The 13,359-nt window shown below is 41.0% G+C and overlaps 1 protein-coding gene across 2 annotated transcripts in view; it reads left to right on the top strand.

Moving 5' to 3' along the window:
- Nucleotides 1–11,512, top strand: part of RASA2 (RAS p21 protein activator 2) — a 90,310-nt gene extending 78,798 nt beyond the window's left edge. For both annotated transcript variants that reach the window (XM_073674389.1, XM_073674390.1), the window contains 2 exons: nucleotides 3,700–3,880; nucleotides 4,436–11,512. In XM_073674389.1, the coding sequence (XP_073530490.1) occupies nucleotides 3,700–3,880; nucleotides 4,436–4,466 (212 nt within the window). In that variant the 3' untranslated portion in view covers nucleotides 4,467–11,512. The remainder of the gene's footprint in view (nucleotides 1–3,699; nucleotides 3,881–4,435) is intronic.
- Nucleotides 11,513–13,359: the final 1,847 nt, after the last annotated feature.

Genomic DNA, 13,359 nt, shown 5'->3' with positions numbered 1-13,359 from the left:
GACGCCTTCTGAGCTGCTCTTCTTGTGAAGTCCACTTTGCATCTGCATTTTATGTTTGATGTATGAATCATGAAAAGTTTCTTTTGTTACATCAGGCATACGCTTAAAGGGTCTGCAATGAAGGTTTTCAGTCACTCTGTCACTGCAAGCTTCTGCATACTGACAGCGAGCAATTTGTATACTTGCAGTCACATGCCGACTAGACATCAATAAAAGTGCACTGAGAAAGTACAAAAAGCGGAAGGTTATACGTAAATTTGATAAAATCTTGGGTAAATGGAGCACGTTTCATGATTATCATATTATGTCCATTTTAAATATCAATTGAGTTTGAAATGTTGTAGTCTCTCAGGTTCTACTTAACTAATCACTGACTATTACATATTATGCTCTGTACCCATGGATCAAAATATCAATGCTTTAACAGTTAGATAAGCTATATGATAATATGCGGTCTGTAATTAAATTTCTCTTTGCCATATGGTTTTTGGGGGTGTAATGGGTGGGGGGAGGGGGAATGGGTGGGTTTTGAAGGGCATTGCCAGTTGGGTGGTGCCTCAATGTTGTTTATGTGTAATGTTAAAAAAATCTTTTAATAAAAAGTATCTGATTTAAATAAAAAAAAGTGCACTGAGAAAGGCCGAGCACGTCTAGTCGGAATCTCTCACTGGCAATAGTGGAGAATTTTGACAGCTTGCGATACTCAATGTTCGCTGTGAGGATTCAGAAGTCTATAGTCACATAGAACCTCTCTCACCAAACTTGGACAACCCCTTATACACCTTAGGCTATGTGTCCACGATGCAGAAATGCTCCGGATTTTTTCCTGAGCGTTTCTGCATCTCCCTGGCAGAAAAAACGCATGCGGAGTGTACATGCGGATTGTACATGCGTTTTTCCTGCCAGGGACAAGCGGATGTGAAGCGTTCTTCACATGCATTTCCGCATGCGGGTTGACAAGCGCTTTCCAAGCGATTTTAGCATCACTTGGAAAGTGCTTGTCAACTTGGTCACACTATATAAATACATGCAAACGGCATGGATTTATATAGTGTGACCGTAAAAGAATGGTAAAAAAATAAATCTATACTTACCTTCTGATGGCCCCCGGAGTCTTTATTCGATCCGTCCTGGCTGCCGGCAGCTCGCGGTACACTGAAGGACCTGCCGACATCAGCAGTTGAGTGACCCGTCACATGACTAAATGACATCAGCGCAGGTCCTTGAGTCCACCATGATCTGCCGGCAAGCGAAGACAAGGAGACCGGGGGCCATCAGAAGGTAAGTATAATATTTATTTTTTATTTTATTCTTTTTTTTACAGGTTCTATGGTACTCGGGTCCGGAGGAGAGTCTCCTGTTCTCCACACCCGGGTACCATCCGCACATTGAACCGCATGATATCCGCATGTACAGATGCAGTGATGCAGATTCCATGCGTTCCAATGCAAGTCAATGGCGGCGAAAACGCAGCGCTTCCGCAAAATAATTGGTAGTGCTGCGTTTTTTTCCGCAATGATAATCCGCAGCGGAAATTTCCGCAGCATGTGCACAGCAGATGTGGATTATCATTGGGGAACATGGCAGACCTTCTACCAAGCGTTTTTAAGCGTTTCTGCAGCGGAATTGCCGCTGCAGAAACGCTTAAAAAACGCATCGTGGGCACACAACCTTAGACACTAAGCCAATTTGCATTTTTCCCTCCTTTTCTTCCAGCGGCCATAACATTTTTTATTATTTTGTGAACCTCGCCATATGAGGTCTTGTTTTTTGAGGGACAAGTAGCTTTCAAAGACATCATTCATTTTACCGTTGAGTTTATTGGGAAACGGGGGAAAAATCTCTAAACAGGATGAAATGGTGAAAAAGAAATACAACTCTGTCATGCTTATTGAGGGGTTTGTTTTTTTCTTTCTATGGTGTTCATTGTGTGGTAAAAATGACCTGGCAACTTGATTCGCTGTGTCAGTACGATTAAGGTGACACCAAACGCACATAGCTTTTTTTTTTTTTTTTTTTTTTTTCCAAGTGGCAAAAAAAAAAATTAGGAGGAAGATCGATTAGTGAAAAAAAGGCAGTTCTGACTTATTAATTTTTTTTTCTAATAATGGCTTTTACCGTATCAGTTAATTTTAAATATTGATAGACCGGACTTTTACAGATTCAACTACAGTATACCAAAGATGTTTATTTTATTTATTTTTTTTATTTCTTTATTTTTAAAAGGAGAAAAATGGGTCAATTCAAATTTTTATATTTCATATAAAATCTAGCTTAAATCAGATCCATTGTCATGTGTGCGGCATCACGCGCAGAAACTTCAGTTTACCGCACAGCCATTGACAATGAAACTGCCTTAAAGGGGTATTCCCATTTCCAAGATCCTATCCCAGTATGTAGTAGGTGTAATAATATTAGCAAATACCTCCAATTAGAAATGTAGTATAGTTTTTCTGATTCACTGTCTCTTTCCTCATGTGCAGGCATTGCAGGACCTTAGGTATCCATGGATATGACCACTAGCAGCTAGCTAGCTAACTGTCACTATATCAATGATCGTAACCATGGATACCTAAGGTCCTGGAATGCCTGCAGATAAGGAAAGAGACATAACGAATCTTAAGAACTATACTACATTTTTAATTGGAGGTATTTGCTAATATTATTATTATTACACCTAATACGTATTGGAATAGGATCATGGAGATGGGAATACTCCTGTAAGCTGCAATAAATTTGGAAACTGCACCAATCTATGCGCAATGTTTGATCCCAACAGGTCAGTAATCTGTGTTAGGTGGATGGGAGCCCTGAGATACAACTCTTACATCCTGGCATCTGCTGCTCTTCTTTTGATTAGCTGGCCTGGTGCGACATCACATATGTCAAGCTGCAACAATGATGGCATTTCGCCATGTCTGCTAATCAAAACAGCAACCGAGGACGCCGTCGGATAAGAGACTGTTCACGGGGCTCCCATCTGACAGCCACAGGTTACGGACTCGACTGCTGGACCAGGTCCTGTGAATCAATTCGCACCATTCAGAAATGCCAATCATTGGTGGGTAATGAATGAAAAAGCTAAACCGCATCAGCAATCACGGTGTAACCCCTCACTGCCCATGGATGCATTATGCTAACAGACCACCGTTTACTATAGGTCCCACATGATTTACCCTAATGACCGCTTTCCTGGACACATTCGTTACTGCGCAGCACAGAAAGGTGGCTCAGTGGTTAGCACTGTAGCTTTGCAGCACTGGGGTCCTGGGTTCACACCCCACTAAGGACAACATCTGCAAGGAGCTTGTATGTTCTCCCGTGTTTTATTGGATTTTCTCCCGCACTCCAAAGACATACTGATGGGGAATTTAGATTATGAGCCCCAATGGAGAGAGTGATGATAATGTCTGTAGAGTACAGCGGAATATGATGGCGCTATATAAGAACAATAATAATACACACCTGCACAGAGAGGACGTAGTTGGAAACGCAGTCACTTGGGTAAATGCCATCATCATGGGAGCTATGGACACAGCAACCTATGTACATTTCATACACAAGGACACCAGGGCTATGGCATTGCACATGCCATATTACATTACACATTAGTATATGGCATTTCAGAAATTTCAGCAGAGAGAGAACAACCCCTTTCAATGGCCACTCTTGGTAATTAACCTTTGCCTTTGTTTTCAGAGGCTTGTGCGAGCATGGCGGTGTACCAGGGCCCACCGGAACACAGCGATTACCACTTTACTATAGATGATTCTGTGGAAACCTTTAAGACCCTCCAGCAAATTAAAGCCATTGTCGAGAAGCTGAATGAACCCCACGAGAAACACAAGAAAAGTTCCACCAGTGCGAAATATGGCAGCCAGTGAGTATCCTATTAATGTAGGAATAGGGCACAAACTAAGCAAAAAAAAATACTCTAAAAGAGAATATAAGAAAAAAAAAAACCTCCATACGTGTTTATTTTGTGACCACTGTTTTGGGAAAAGCTTGTTGCTGTCCTCAATTCACTGGCGTGGTATCTGAGGCCTCGGTGTGATCTCATTAGAGTATCTTCAGCTAGTATTGCTTAAGACAAAGGAGTATGGCAAAGAACGATGTGATAACCCAAACACAGCCTAAAATATCCCAAAAATGCTGACGCCCATTGTGCGCCCCTCTTGTACACAGCAGGTGTTGTGGGAAACGAGAGCGTCTTATCAGCAGTGTTGTTCTCCTAGCAGACATGGCTGCCTTTTCACATAGTCTAGGTCACTACGACATTCGCAGACATCACCTGGTGGCTGATGATAATACTCATAATAATTGAGACTTCTTTATATCCTTTTACCTTAGGAACAACATTTTCTTGCAAGTGCCTGGTGTTGTCTTTCGATGTGGCGGTGTGTGGGTATAACTTGTTTTCTGTTTTGCCTTTCAGAGAGAATCCAATTGTGGGAAAAGGTTCATAGCACCCGCAAGATTGTGGGCATCTAAGAACTGGTACAGACGACCACTCGCAGTCTTAAAGGCGGCTGGAGTTGTGTGACACCTTGGCGGGACCCTCATACATTTTCATTATAGGAAAAATTTCAATGACATTTGAATGTCTTGGTTGGATGCAGGGAAGAGGCGTGAGGTGCCGGTATCTTACAGTGGCCGGGGATGATGATGGGACATGTCGCTTTCTCATGCCCTGACCACTGCAGGCAGTACTTTGCGGAGTACAGATACTGCTCACAATTTCACATTCCCTGGGGGTCCATCTTCTAGGCCTGGCCGCGGTGACCTAGCTGCGTTAGGACACACCACTCTGAGGACAATGGGATGTCTGTCAAGTGTGCTCCAATCATACAGGGTTCAGGCTAAACCTCGGGGCCAGTTTAAGAAGAAGTAAAAAAGGAGGAACCCTTGAAGAAATCACACTAGACTTTACCACCTATCCCAGAAGGAATCATGTCTGGGCCTGGTTTCCTTTTAGATGGTACAAATAGTTTTTATTGTTTTTCTTTTGTTTTTCTTTCTTTGATTTTTTTTTTACTTTTATTTTATTTTTATTATTTTGTGTATTGACTGAAAACATTTGGAAAAAGTCCCATTAGAACAGCACCAGACAGTGTCACCAAGTTTACTCACCACCACATGTGACCTTACAGATTAAGGCCTTATTCAGACGTCCGGGTTTGTCGTCCATGTGCTGTCCTTTGGGGCCCGTTATAAGCAGTGAGGCCATTCACACATCCTGAACCTACGACCCGCCTGAAAAATAATTAATCCGAGATCTATGCTTCTCTGTTCGGATTTGCAGCCTGAACTTGCCCAATAATGAGTCTGTGAAAACATCGGACAGCACACGGAACGGATCATAGGAAAGATCAGACAAACTAAGCTCTCGACACTAAAAGCAATAACAAAATGGCGTCTGTGTGGTCAGGGGACGTTCCTGTGGGCTTTGTTGGTTTATTGGGACAAAATAGGCCTCCTTCCAAAATACAGACACATGGATAAAAAGGTGTGAATAAGGCCAAATTTACTATTTGTATTGATTAGTAGAAGTTGTTGACCATTGCTAGTTTGTGGGTATTTATGATTGGTAGGGCCCCCATCAATCACAAGAACAGGGGTCTGTGTCACCAGGTGAATAGTATACCCCTTATCCATTCATTGTGTTTGGGACTGACAAGCTCTTTACTGTCTGTCGGTGCCATAGTCGGTGAAAGGAGCAGTACTAAACATGTCTGACCTCCACGCCATTTAATGAGGTGACCTGTTTCTCCTGCTCTTGTGATGGGTGGGAGACCTAGCAATGAGACCCCCAGCCATCATGCATTTATCACTTATCCTGTGGATAGGAGATGGGCTGTCCCACAAATATTTAACTGGGTAATCCAATACTATGATATCGATGACCTATCTGTAGGATAGATCATCAGTGGGTGTAAGACACTCAACACTCTCACCAATCCAGCGGCCGGATGTAAACGGGGTAAGGAGCAGAAGAGGACCGCTCCGTACGCTGTGCAGGGACCGCTGCTGGGTGCTAAAGGTCTGCTACTATTCATTTGCACAGAACTGCTCTGCCGTACCCAGGAGCGCCTTCCATGTTCTGCTCCATTCGCCTTTCTGCTCCAGTGCTGCTGCGGAGTGTCAACCTCCAACCAATCTTAAGGATAGGTCATCAGTATCATCTTAGTCATCAACTCCTTTAAGGCTGGAAACACATTTTGAGCAAAAACCAGAAGTGGATTCAAAAGGAATAGGAAATATAGATGAAGGACTTGTATTTCCAATCCAACGGGATCCACTGTAGCTCAAAAGCTGCATCAAAAACTGTGTGTTTTCAAATTTAGGAATATGAGGGGCCACTCTAATTTTCATCAAGGGTCCATGTTGTACCCGTTCTTCAGAAGAACTCTCCATTGTCCATGTGTGGTGGAGATGTGTTTATCCAATATTTGATATGAAAGCAGGTGGGTTGTTCAAGAGATATAAGCACTTAATGCATGCCCATCCTATTGAAAGGCCATGCCCTGCTCCTTGGACATCTGGAATGTAAAAGTTCATTTTTTATGTCTAGTTTTACCTGGCGTTAAACACCGGTCGTATGTTTGGGTAATCTTCATGATTTGCTTAGTACAATAGACACCACGGGCTTGGGAGCGAACGTTTCTGCTGCCAACAGGGCAAACAACACAAAGTATAAAGCTCCTATACAAGCTCCATAAACATCCCCAAAAGGGTAACTGAGCAGATAAAGCATGATGGTGAAACGAACATGACGGCTCAGTCAGACACAAAAAATGAGCAGCAGATGTAACAGTGTCTTAGGTTAAGACTGCGTGAGCGAAGTGTAGCACTGTGAGGCCAAGTTCACACTAACATACGTGTCCATGAAAAACTGACCTCACTAGGACCAATGGTACTCCACTTGGATGCTCAGATGAGCGAGTTTTTCACGGACCAAATCTGCACCTGAAAATAATTGCAGCATGCACTAGTGTCTGCTGTGTGTTGGATGAGACTCACCTGTTCAAGTCTATGCATGCTTAAAAAAAAAAAGAAATCTGATACATTGCAATTCTTTAACATAGGAAACTGTTTTTGCGGATGCATAAAAATGGATGCCATGTGAATTGCATACTGATGACAATCAGGCAATTTTTATAATTTTTTTTGTACACATTATATATTTATATCTACATCTATCTACATATGTATAACAGCCATGTTCTATAAGTAGTAAGAACACTTGATGCAGGAAAAAGAATGAAGAAGTGAAAGACTAAACTAGAAGTGCCTGGGTCAATAAACAACGCTCTCACTACTTCACCAGATTGCGGACCGGTCTGTTCACCCCAGTGCTACACTTAGTTGTTGAGTTAATTCTATTTGCACGGTCATGTCAGCTGTTCATATTCTGTGTCTGACTCTGAGCCCGTTTTGTTTATTGCACCTTCATGCTCTTTCCGTTCAGTTCCTCTTTTTTTTTTTTTTTTTTTTTGTTTTAGATGTTTATGGTCCTGTCTGGGCGCTTTATCATTTCACTTTGTGCAGTTTTAGAACTATTACCATTAGTAAAGGATATGTTCACAGGGGTGGATACGCTGAAGATTCCAAAGGGCAGGTGGCATTTTATATCCTGGCTGCATCTATGACGTTAACATGCAGCAGTGGTGTAAGAAATATGTGTCCACTTTGCACATTGTCATAGCACAAACCAGCCATGCTTGGCTTGGTAGGCGTGTAGTATTCTCCCCCTTTTATGATTTTTTTTATTTTTATTTATTTTTATTATTTTAAACTTCCAGATCTTTTTGGAGATTGCTGAACAATCTGATCCCGCACCCATTGCCTTCACAATAGGCACGGCCTACTGGAAGCAGCCACTTTCCTTACCACTCTGAGCACTTTAGTAATCCGCTGTGGCCGGATTACATGTGTCTTTTTGTTTTCTTTTTAATATAAGATGCATAATGTATCAAGTTGTTTTCTTCGTTAAGATCAGTTCCATGATCAATGCTGTAATTTCTTTAATGATAAAAAGAAAAAAAAATACGTTGGAGAGAAAAAAAAAAAAAAAAAAGTTTATGAAATGTTTAGAAGACCAAAGATGATTTATAATCTTTCTGTATATATTTATTTTTAAGCCTTGCTTTCATTGTGGAAAATATATGAGGTTTGCTTTTGTCAGTATTATAAAATACAGGTACTGCTTTTCTCTTCCTTAACTCGGTATTGAGGAATTTATGCTTTTTTTTTTTTCTTTTTTTTTCCCACCCTTGACTATAGGTCTTTGTACAGACTTTCTGGAACCACCAAGTGGTGCACTGTTTTGGTGGGAAATTGTTTTTCATTTTTAACTGGTCCTCAAAAAATATTTCCAGGGTCAGATGGGTTTGTGTAAACTATCACGGAGAGGAATATATGTGCACAAATGATAAAAATTAATTTAAACTATTGTGCTCAGTCTGTATCCCGATTGCAGAAGAGCAAACCCAAATTTATAAAATTGGGGTCCATGCAAAGTGAAACAACTTTACAAAAAAAAAAAATTCTGACCTTTTTTTCTGTAAAGCTTACAAACTTGTGTCTCTGTAGTTGTAGACAATGAACAAACCCTATATAGTTTCATCTTGCACCCTTGTGTTAAGATGGCGGTACACACGAGATCACTGTCGCCAAGTTTTGGTTCTGCAGATCGCCATCTCTCCCCACACCCCCATACACCTGGCTCAGCCGAGAGGAGGAGAAAGCTGCTGCCAGACTCCTCTGCCAGCAGCTTACCTCCCCTATAAACAAAAGGATTGGCTGTTGAAATTCCATCTACCTGATCCTACTCTCCCCTGACATATTCTGTTGGGGGAGAGTCTGGTGGCCTCATATACATCAGATGGTTTCCCGAGATCGACTTGTGTGGATGACTTTCATGTAACTCTTATGGAGGCCTATACTCCCTTTCATTTGCCTCCCACTCCCAACTGTCTGTAGGTTAGGGGGCATGTGGAAGAGAGATCTAGCTGCATTATCGGAGTATAAATGGGATTTGTTTGTAGCCTGTTTCTATGAAGACACATAGGTGTGCATAGGAGCTGTGGACACAAAACAGCAATATTTATTTTTAGTTTAATACTACTTTCATAGTTGCCGCATTTGAGCAAAAAATGGTAGTAGAACTGTACATACATAGTTATTTACATTGCTGGTTTACGTTTTAAAGGGTTATTCCCATGTCATAAAAAGGGATGGCATATTACTAGTATATACCATGGCCTTATGATGGTTAAGGGTCTGAGCTCTGAGACCCCACTGATCCTGAGAATCAAAGGGCCTTTACTGTATTGACTGCACTCCCGGCCACCCAGCTGTGCAGGGCTCCACTCCACAGCAGGCCTCATTCATGTGAATGGACGTATGCTGCAGTTCCCCTGCACAGTGGCTGAGATTGGTAATATCTCTTTATAGGTCTACAGATGGCAACAAGTTGTATTTTTTCAGTACAGTCAATTTATATTCTAGGTCTACAAAGCTATTTATGAGTCCGTTCTAATTTTGTACATCTCATTATACTTGATTGTGCTGTGCAGCTATATTGCATGAATCAGAAAAAATATTGTATATTTCAATGAACAGTACGACCTATCAATGACGTGTAAACTGTACAATCCTTCGGAAATCCTGATTGTCGGCTCACACATACAGTCTCATAAATGCACTAATTTGTTACCATGATACTAACATCAAAAAATCCAACCTACACAGTCCCTGTTGATGGGTGAATCCATGGGATAATTCTGGCAGACCAATCCAGCAATACAATTTAGGTCTCGGTCATCGGTTGAGTTATCCACCTAGAAACCATGAATAGGAAAGGACTCATTGCTGTTGCAGACTTTACATTTGTGCTTTAAAGTAGTACTCAAGGTTGTTGTGTTTTGTTTTTCTTTTGTAAATTTATCTTTCTACTAGTCCCCCATTATATATATAATATATATTTCAGCTGGTATTGCCTTATTTAGTTGTCTCTTTCTATTTGGAAAGTTAGGTTGTGTGATTACATGAGGACCTGCTCAGAATCGCATAACTTCACGTTTTATGACGGGGCTTCACCAAAGCTGTCAATAGAAGTTCATGGATGATGCAGTTGCATGGACTGTACCCCTGGAGTTCTCCACAGGGGGAACTGAAGCTCATATCAGAGATAATGATGATGACTGTACAGTGCCAGTCACACGCTTATAATAAAGGAGATTACAGTTCAGCCTCCCTGACTGTATACTTATAATCTATAAAGAGAAAAATTGAGTGCTACTTTAAAGCCACCATAGAATTTGGATAGGTACGCCGAAGCAGAGATTTTGGGATTGTCTGACCATCTAATGTGTATAAGGACCTCCTGACTCTCCCACAGCAGATGGGAGCTGGGAGCGATAACTATCGGCTGGCCATTAGACAGCTATACAATGTGTAAGGGGGCCTATTTATTGATTGCCAATCAGGTCATGACTATCACTACTCGGGACTGAACATGGGCAGATTGCAGGCTTGCCAAAATATTCACATGCATCCAGCAACTCGTGAGGACCATGTAGGCGAGATTTTAGGGCTGGCGTATGCACTTGCAATGTGGGCTACAGCTGTATTTTAAGCTTTGGCGATCATTTTAAATATGCATTCTGAATTCTTCCTGTGGATTTTGTTTGTAGTCCTATTATGATTCAGAATTAGAAAATATTGCTCCAAACTTACAAAATGTCACATTAGGCTACAATTAACTTTAAAGTTGGGGTTGAACTACTCTTACCAAATTTCTTCAGCATTTTTCCTTTACGTGTGACAGACTGATCATTTTGATCGGGCATCAATTTGTAGGTGACCCACACATGGTTCATAGGACTATTTGTCCAGCTGCTGAAATCCAGCTTGTGGAGAACGGCGTATGGTAGGATATCGTTCCAAAACTGATGGAGAAGCCGTTCTGCCTACAGGACAGGTGTAGACCATAAACCCATGTGTGTGTGCACTGTCCATATCCCTTTTTTTATTTATATAATATAAAGCAAACCTAAGCATTAGAACAATCACTTTCTTATATGCGCAAACAGGGTATTTTTTATTGGCATTACACACGGATTCCTACCATTTTGTTTTGTAATGTTTGCATTTTAGCTTTCCATCACTTAAAGGGTTAGCAGAAAGCTCCTCACGCCCTTTAAAAAGGCAGGCCCTGAGGCAGGGATGCTATTTTCTTCTGCGATGGTATCATTTATGGGCACTGCCAGTTCCTGGGATTGAGAGCTATTCATTTTCCCACATGGCTTTTTTGTAAAGCTTATTCTCATGTCGCTGTGAAGTCTAGCTCGGTCTTAACCTTGAGAAGTCGTGGAAATGTTTATTTGAATTAAAAACTGTTTTATTTTCTCATTGGACATATTTCATGTTTTGCTCATTTTTTTATGTTTCTTTTTGTAAACTACTGGTTGGAAAAGAACCTCTACTGAATAAAATTTCAGAAATGAAATATCAACTGTGTCTTATTTACGGCGCCTGTAATCTTCAGTAAAACATCTACCGATATACAGTACTGGGCAACAGTTTAAGCAGGCGTGGAAGAAATGTGGCAAAGTAAGAAGGCTTTCAAAAAATAGAAGTTTTAAGTTTATTTTTATTAATTATCAAAAATGTAAAGTAAAAGAACCTTAAAATCAATTTTTGGTGGGACCAACCTTTGCCTTCAAAACGGCATCAAAGCTTCAGTTCTACTAGGAACAATTGCATACAGTTTTTGAAGGAACTCAATCGAGCGCCAACTAACCACAGATCTTCTGTGGATTTCTCTTGCACAAATCCTTCTGTCTCTTCATGTAATCCCAGACAGACTCAATGATGTTGATATACAGGCTTTGTGGCAGCCGTATCATCACTTCTATGACTCCTTGTTCTTTATTCTTAACATAGTTCATAATGACATTGGTTGTATGTTTGGTGTCGTCCTCCTGGAGAATACATTTGAAGTCAATCAGATGCTTTACTGATTGTATTGCATGATGGATAAGTATCTACCTGTGTTTCTCAGTATTGAGGACACCTATTATTTTCATCAAAACCCCAACTTGATTTACTAAAATGCATCACCAAATTTGCAAGGAACCTCCACCATGTTTCATTGTTGACTGCAGAAACTCCGTATTGAACAGCGCTCCAGTCCATCACGAATAAACCGCTTTCTGCTCCAAAGCATCTGTTGCCTTTTTCTGCACTCAAGTTCTTATGATGTTTTTGTTAAGTTGAGTCACTAGGCCTAGTTTCCAAGATGACGTAATGCTTTTTTGGCTGCAATTCTTCCATGAAGACCAGTTTTGCAAGGCTTCTCTGAACAATAACTGGGTCAAACTGGTTTCTTCCAGCACTGAGCTGATGGCACTGCTGGGAATCTTCCAATTTTGAAGGGAAGAAAGCATGATGTGTCTTTCACTTGCTGCACTAAGTTTCCTTGGCTGACCACTCTGTTTACCACCCTCATTGTTGCCAATTTCTTGGCGCTTCTTGAAAAGAAAGTGAACAACACATCTAAAAACCACACTCTGAAATCTTTGCTGGAGAAAGACCTTGCCAATGTAGTATCTGACTGCTGAGCACAGTAACTACAAGTGCATCTCACTAAATATCATCAAAATATATATCAAGAATATCATCAAAAAGTTAATTTATTAAAGTTCTTCAATACAAAAAGTGAAACTCATATATTATATAGAGTCATTACAAACAGAGTCATCTATTTCTGTTAATGTTGAGGATTATGGCTTACAGCCAATGAAAACACAAAAGTCATTATCTCAGTAAATTAAAATAATTAAAAAAAAAACATCGGCAAAGTCTTCTGATTCATTTAAAAAGATCCCTTAGTCTATGTCAGTAGGCTCCACAATCATAGGGAAGACGGCTGACTTGGCAGATGTCCAGAAGGCAGTCATTGACACACTCCACAAGGTCCCAGAGTCTGGAGGAAGAGCAGAGAGGCACACAATCCAAGCTGCTGGAGTTTCCACAATCGGTGATGGTTTGGGGAGCCATGTCATCTGCTAGTGAAGGTCCATTATGCTTTATCATGACCAAAGTCAGTGCAGCCATCTACTAGGTAATTTTAGGTCACTTCTTGCTTCCCTCTGCTGACAAGCTTTTTGGAGATGGAAATTTCATTCTCCAGCAGGACTTGGCACCTGTCCACACTGCCAAAAGTACCAATACCTGGTTTAAAAACAACAGTATCACTGTGCTTGATTGGCCAGCAAACTCGCCTGACCTTAACCCCATAGAGAATCTATGGGGTATTGTCAAGAGGAAGATGAGAGACTCCAGACCCAACAA

This window comes from Phyllobates terribilis, unplaced genomic scaffold, assembly GCF_046119375.1.
Source record: "Phyllobates terribilis strain yellow unplaced genomic scaffold, ASM4611937v1 Scaffold_3__8_contigs__length_932513732, whole genome shotgun sequence".
In the NCBI taxonomy this organism is placed as follows: domain Eukaryota; kingdom Metazoa; phylum Chordata; class Amphibia; order Anura; family Dendrobatidae; genus Phyllobates; species Phyllobates terribilis.
The sequence above is the reverse complement of the archived record's forward strand: the minus strand, read 5'-3'. Positions and strand labels throughout refer to the sequence as shown.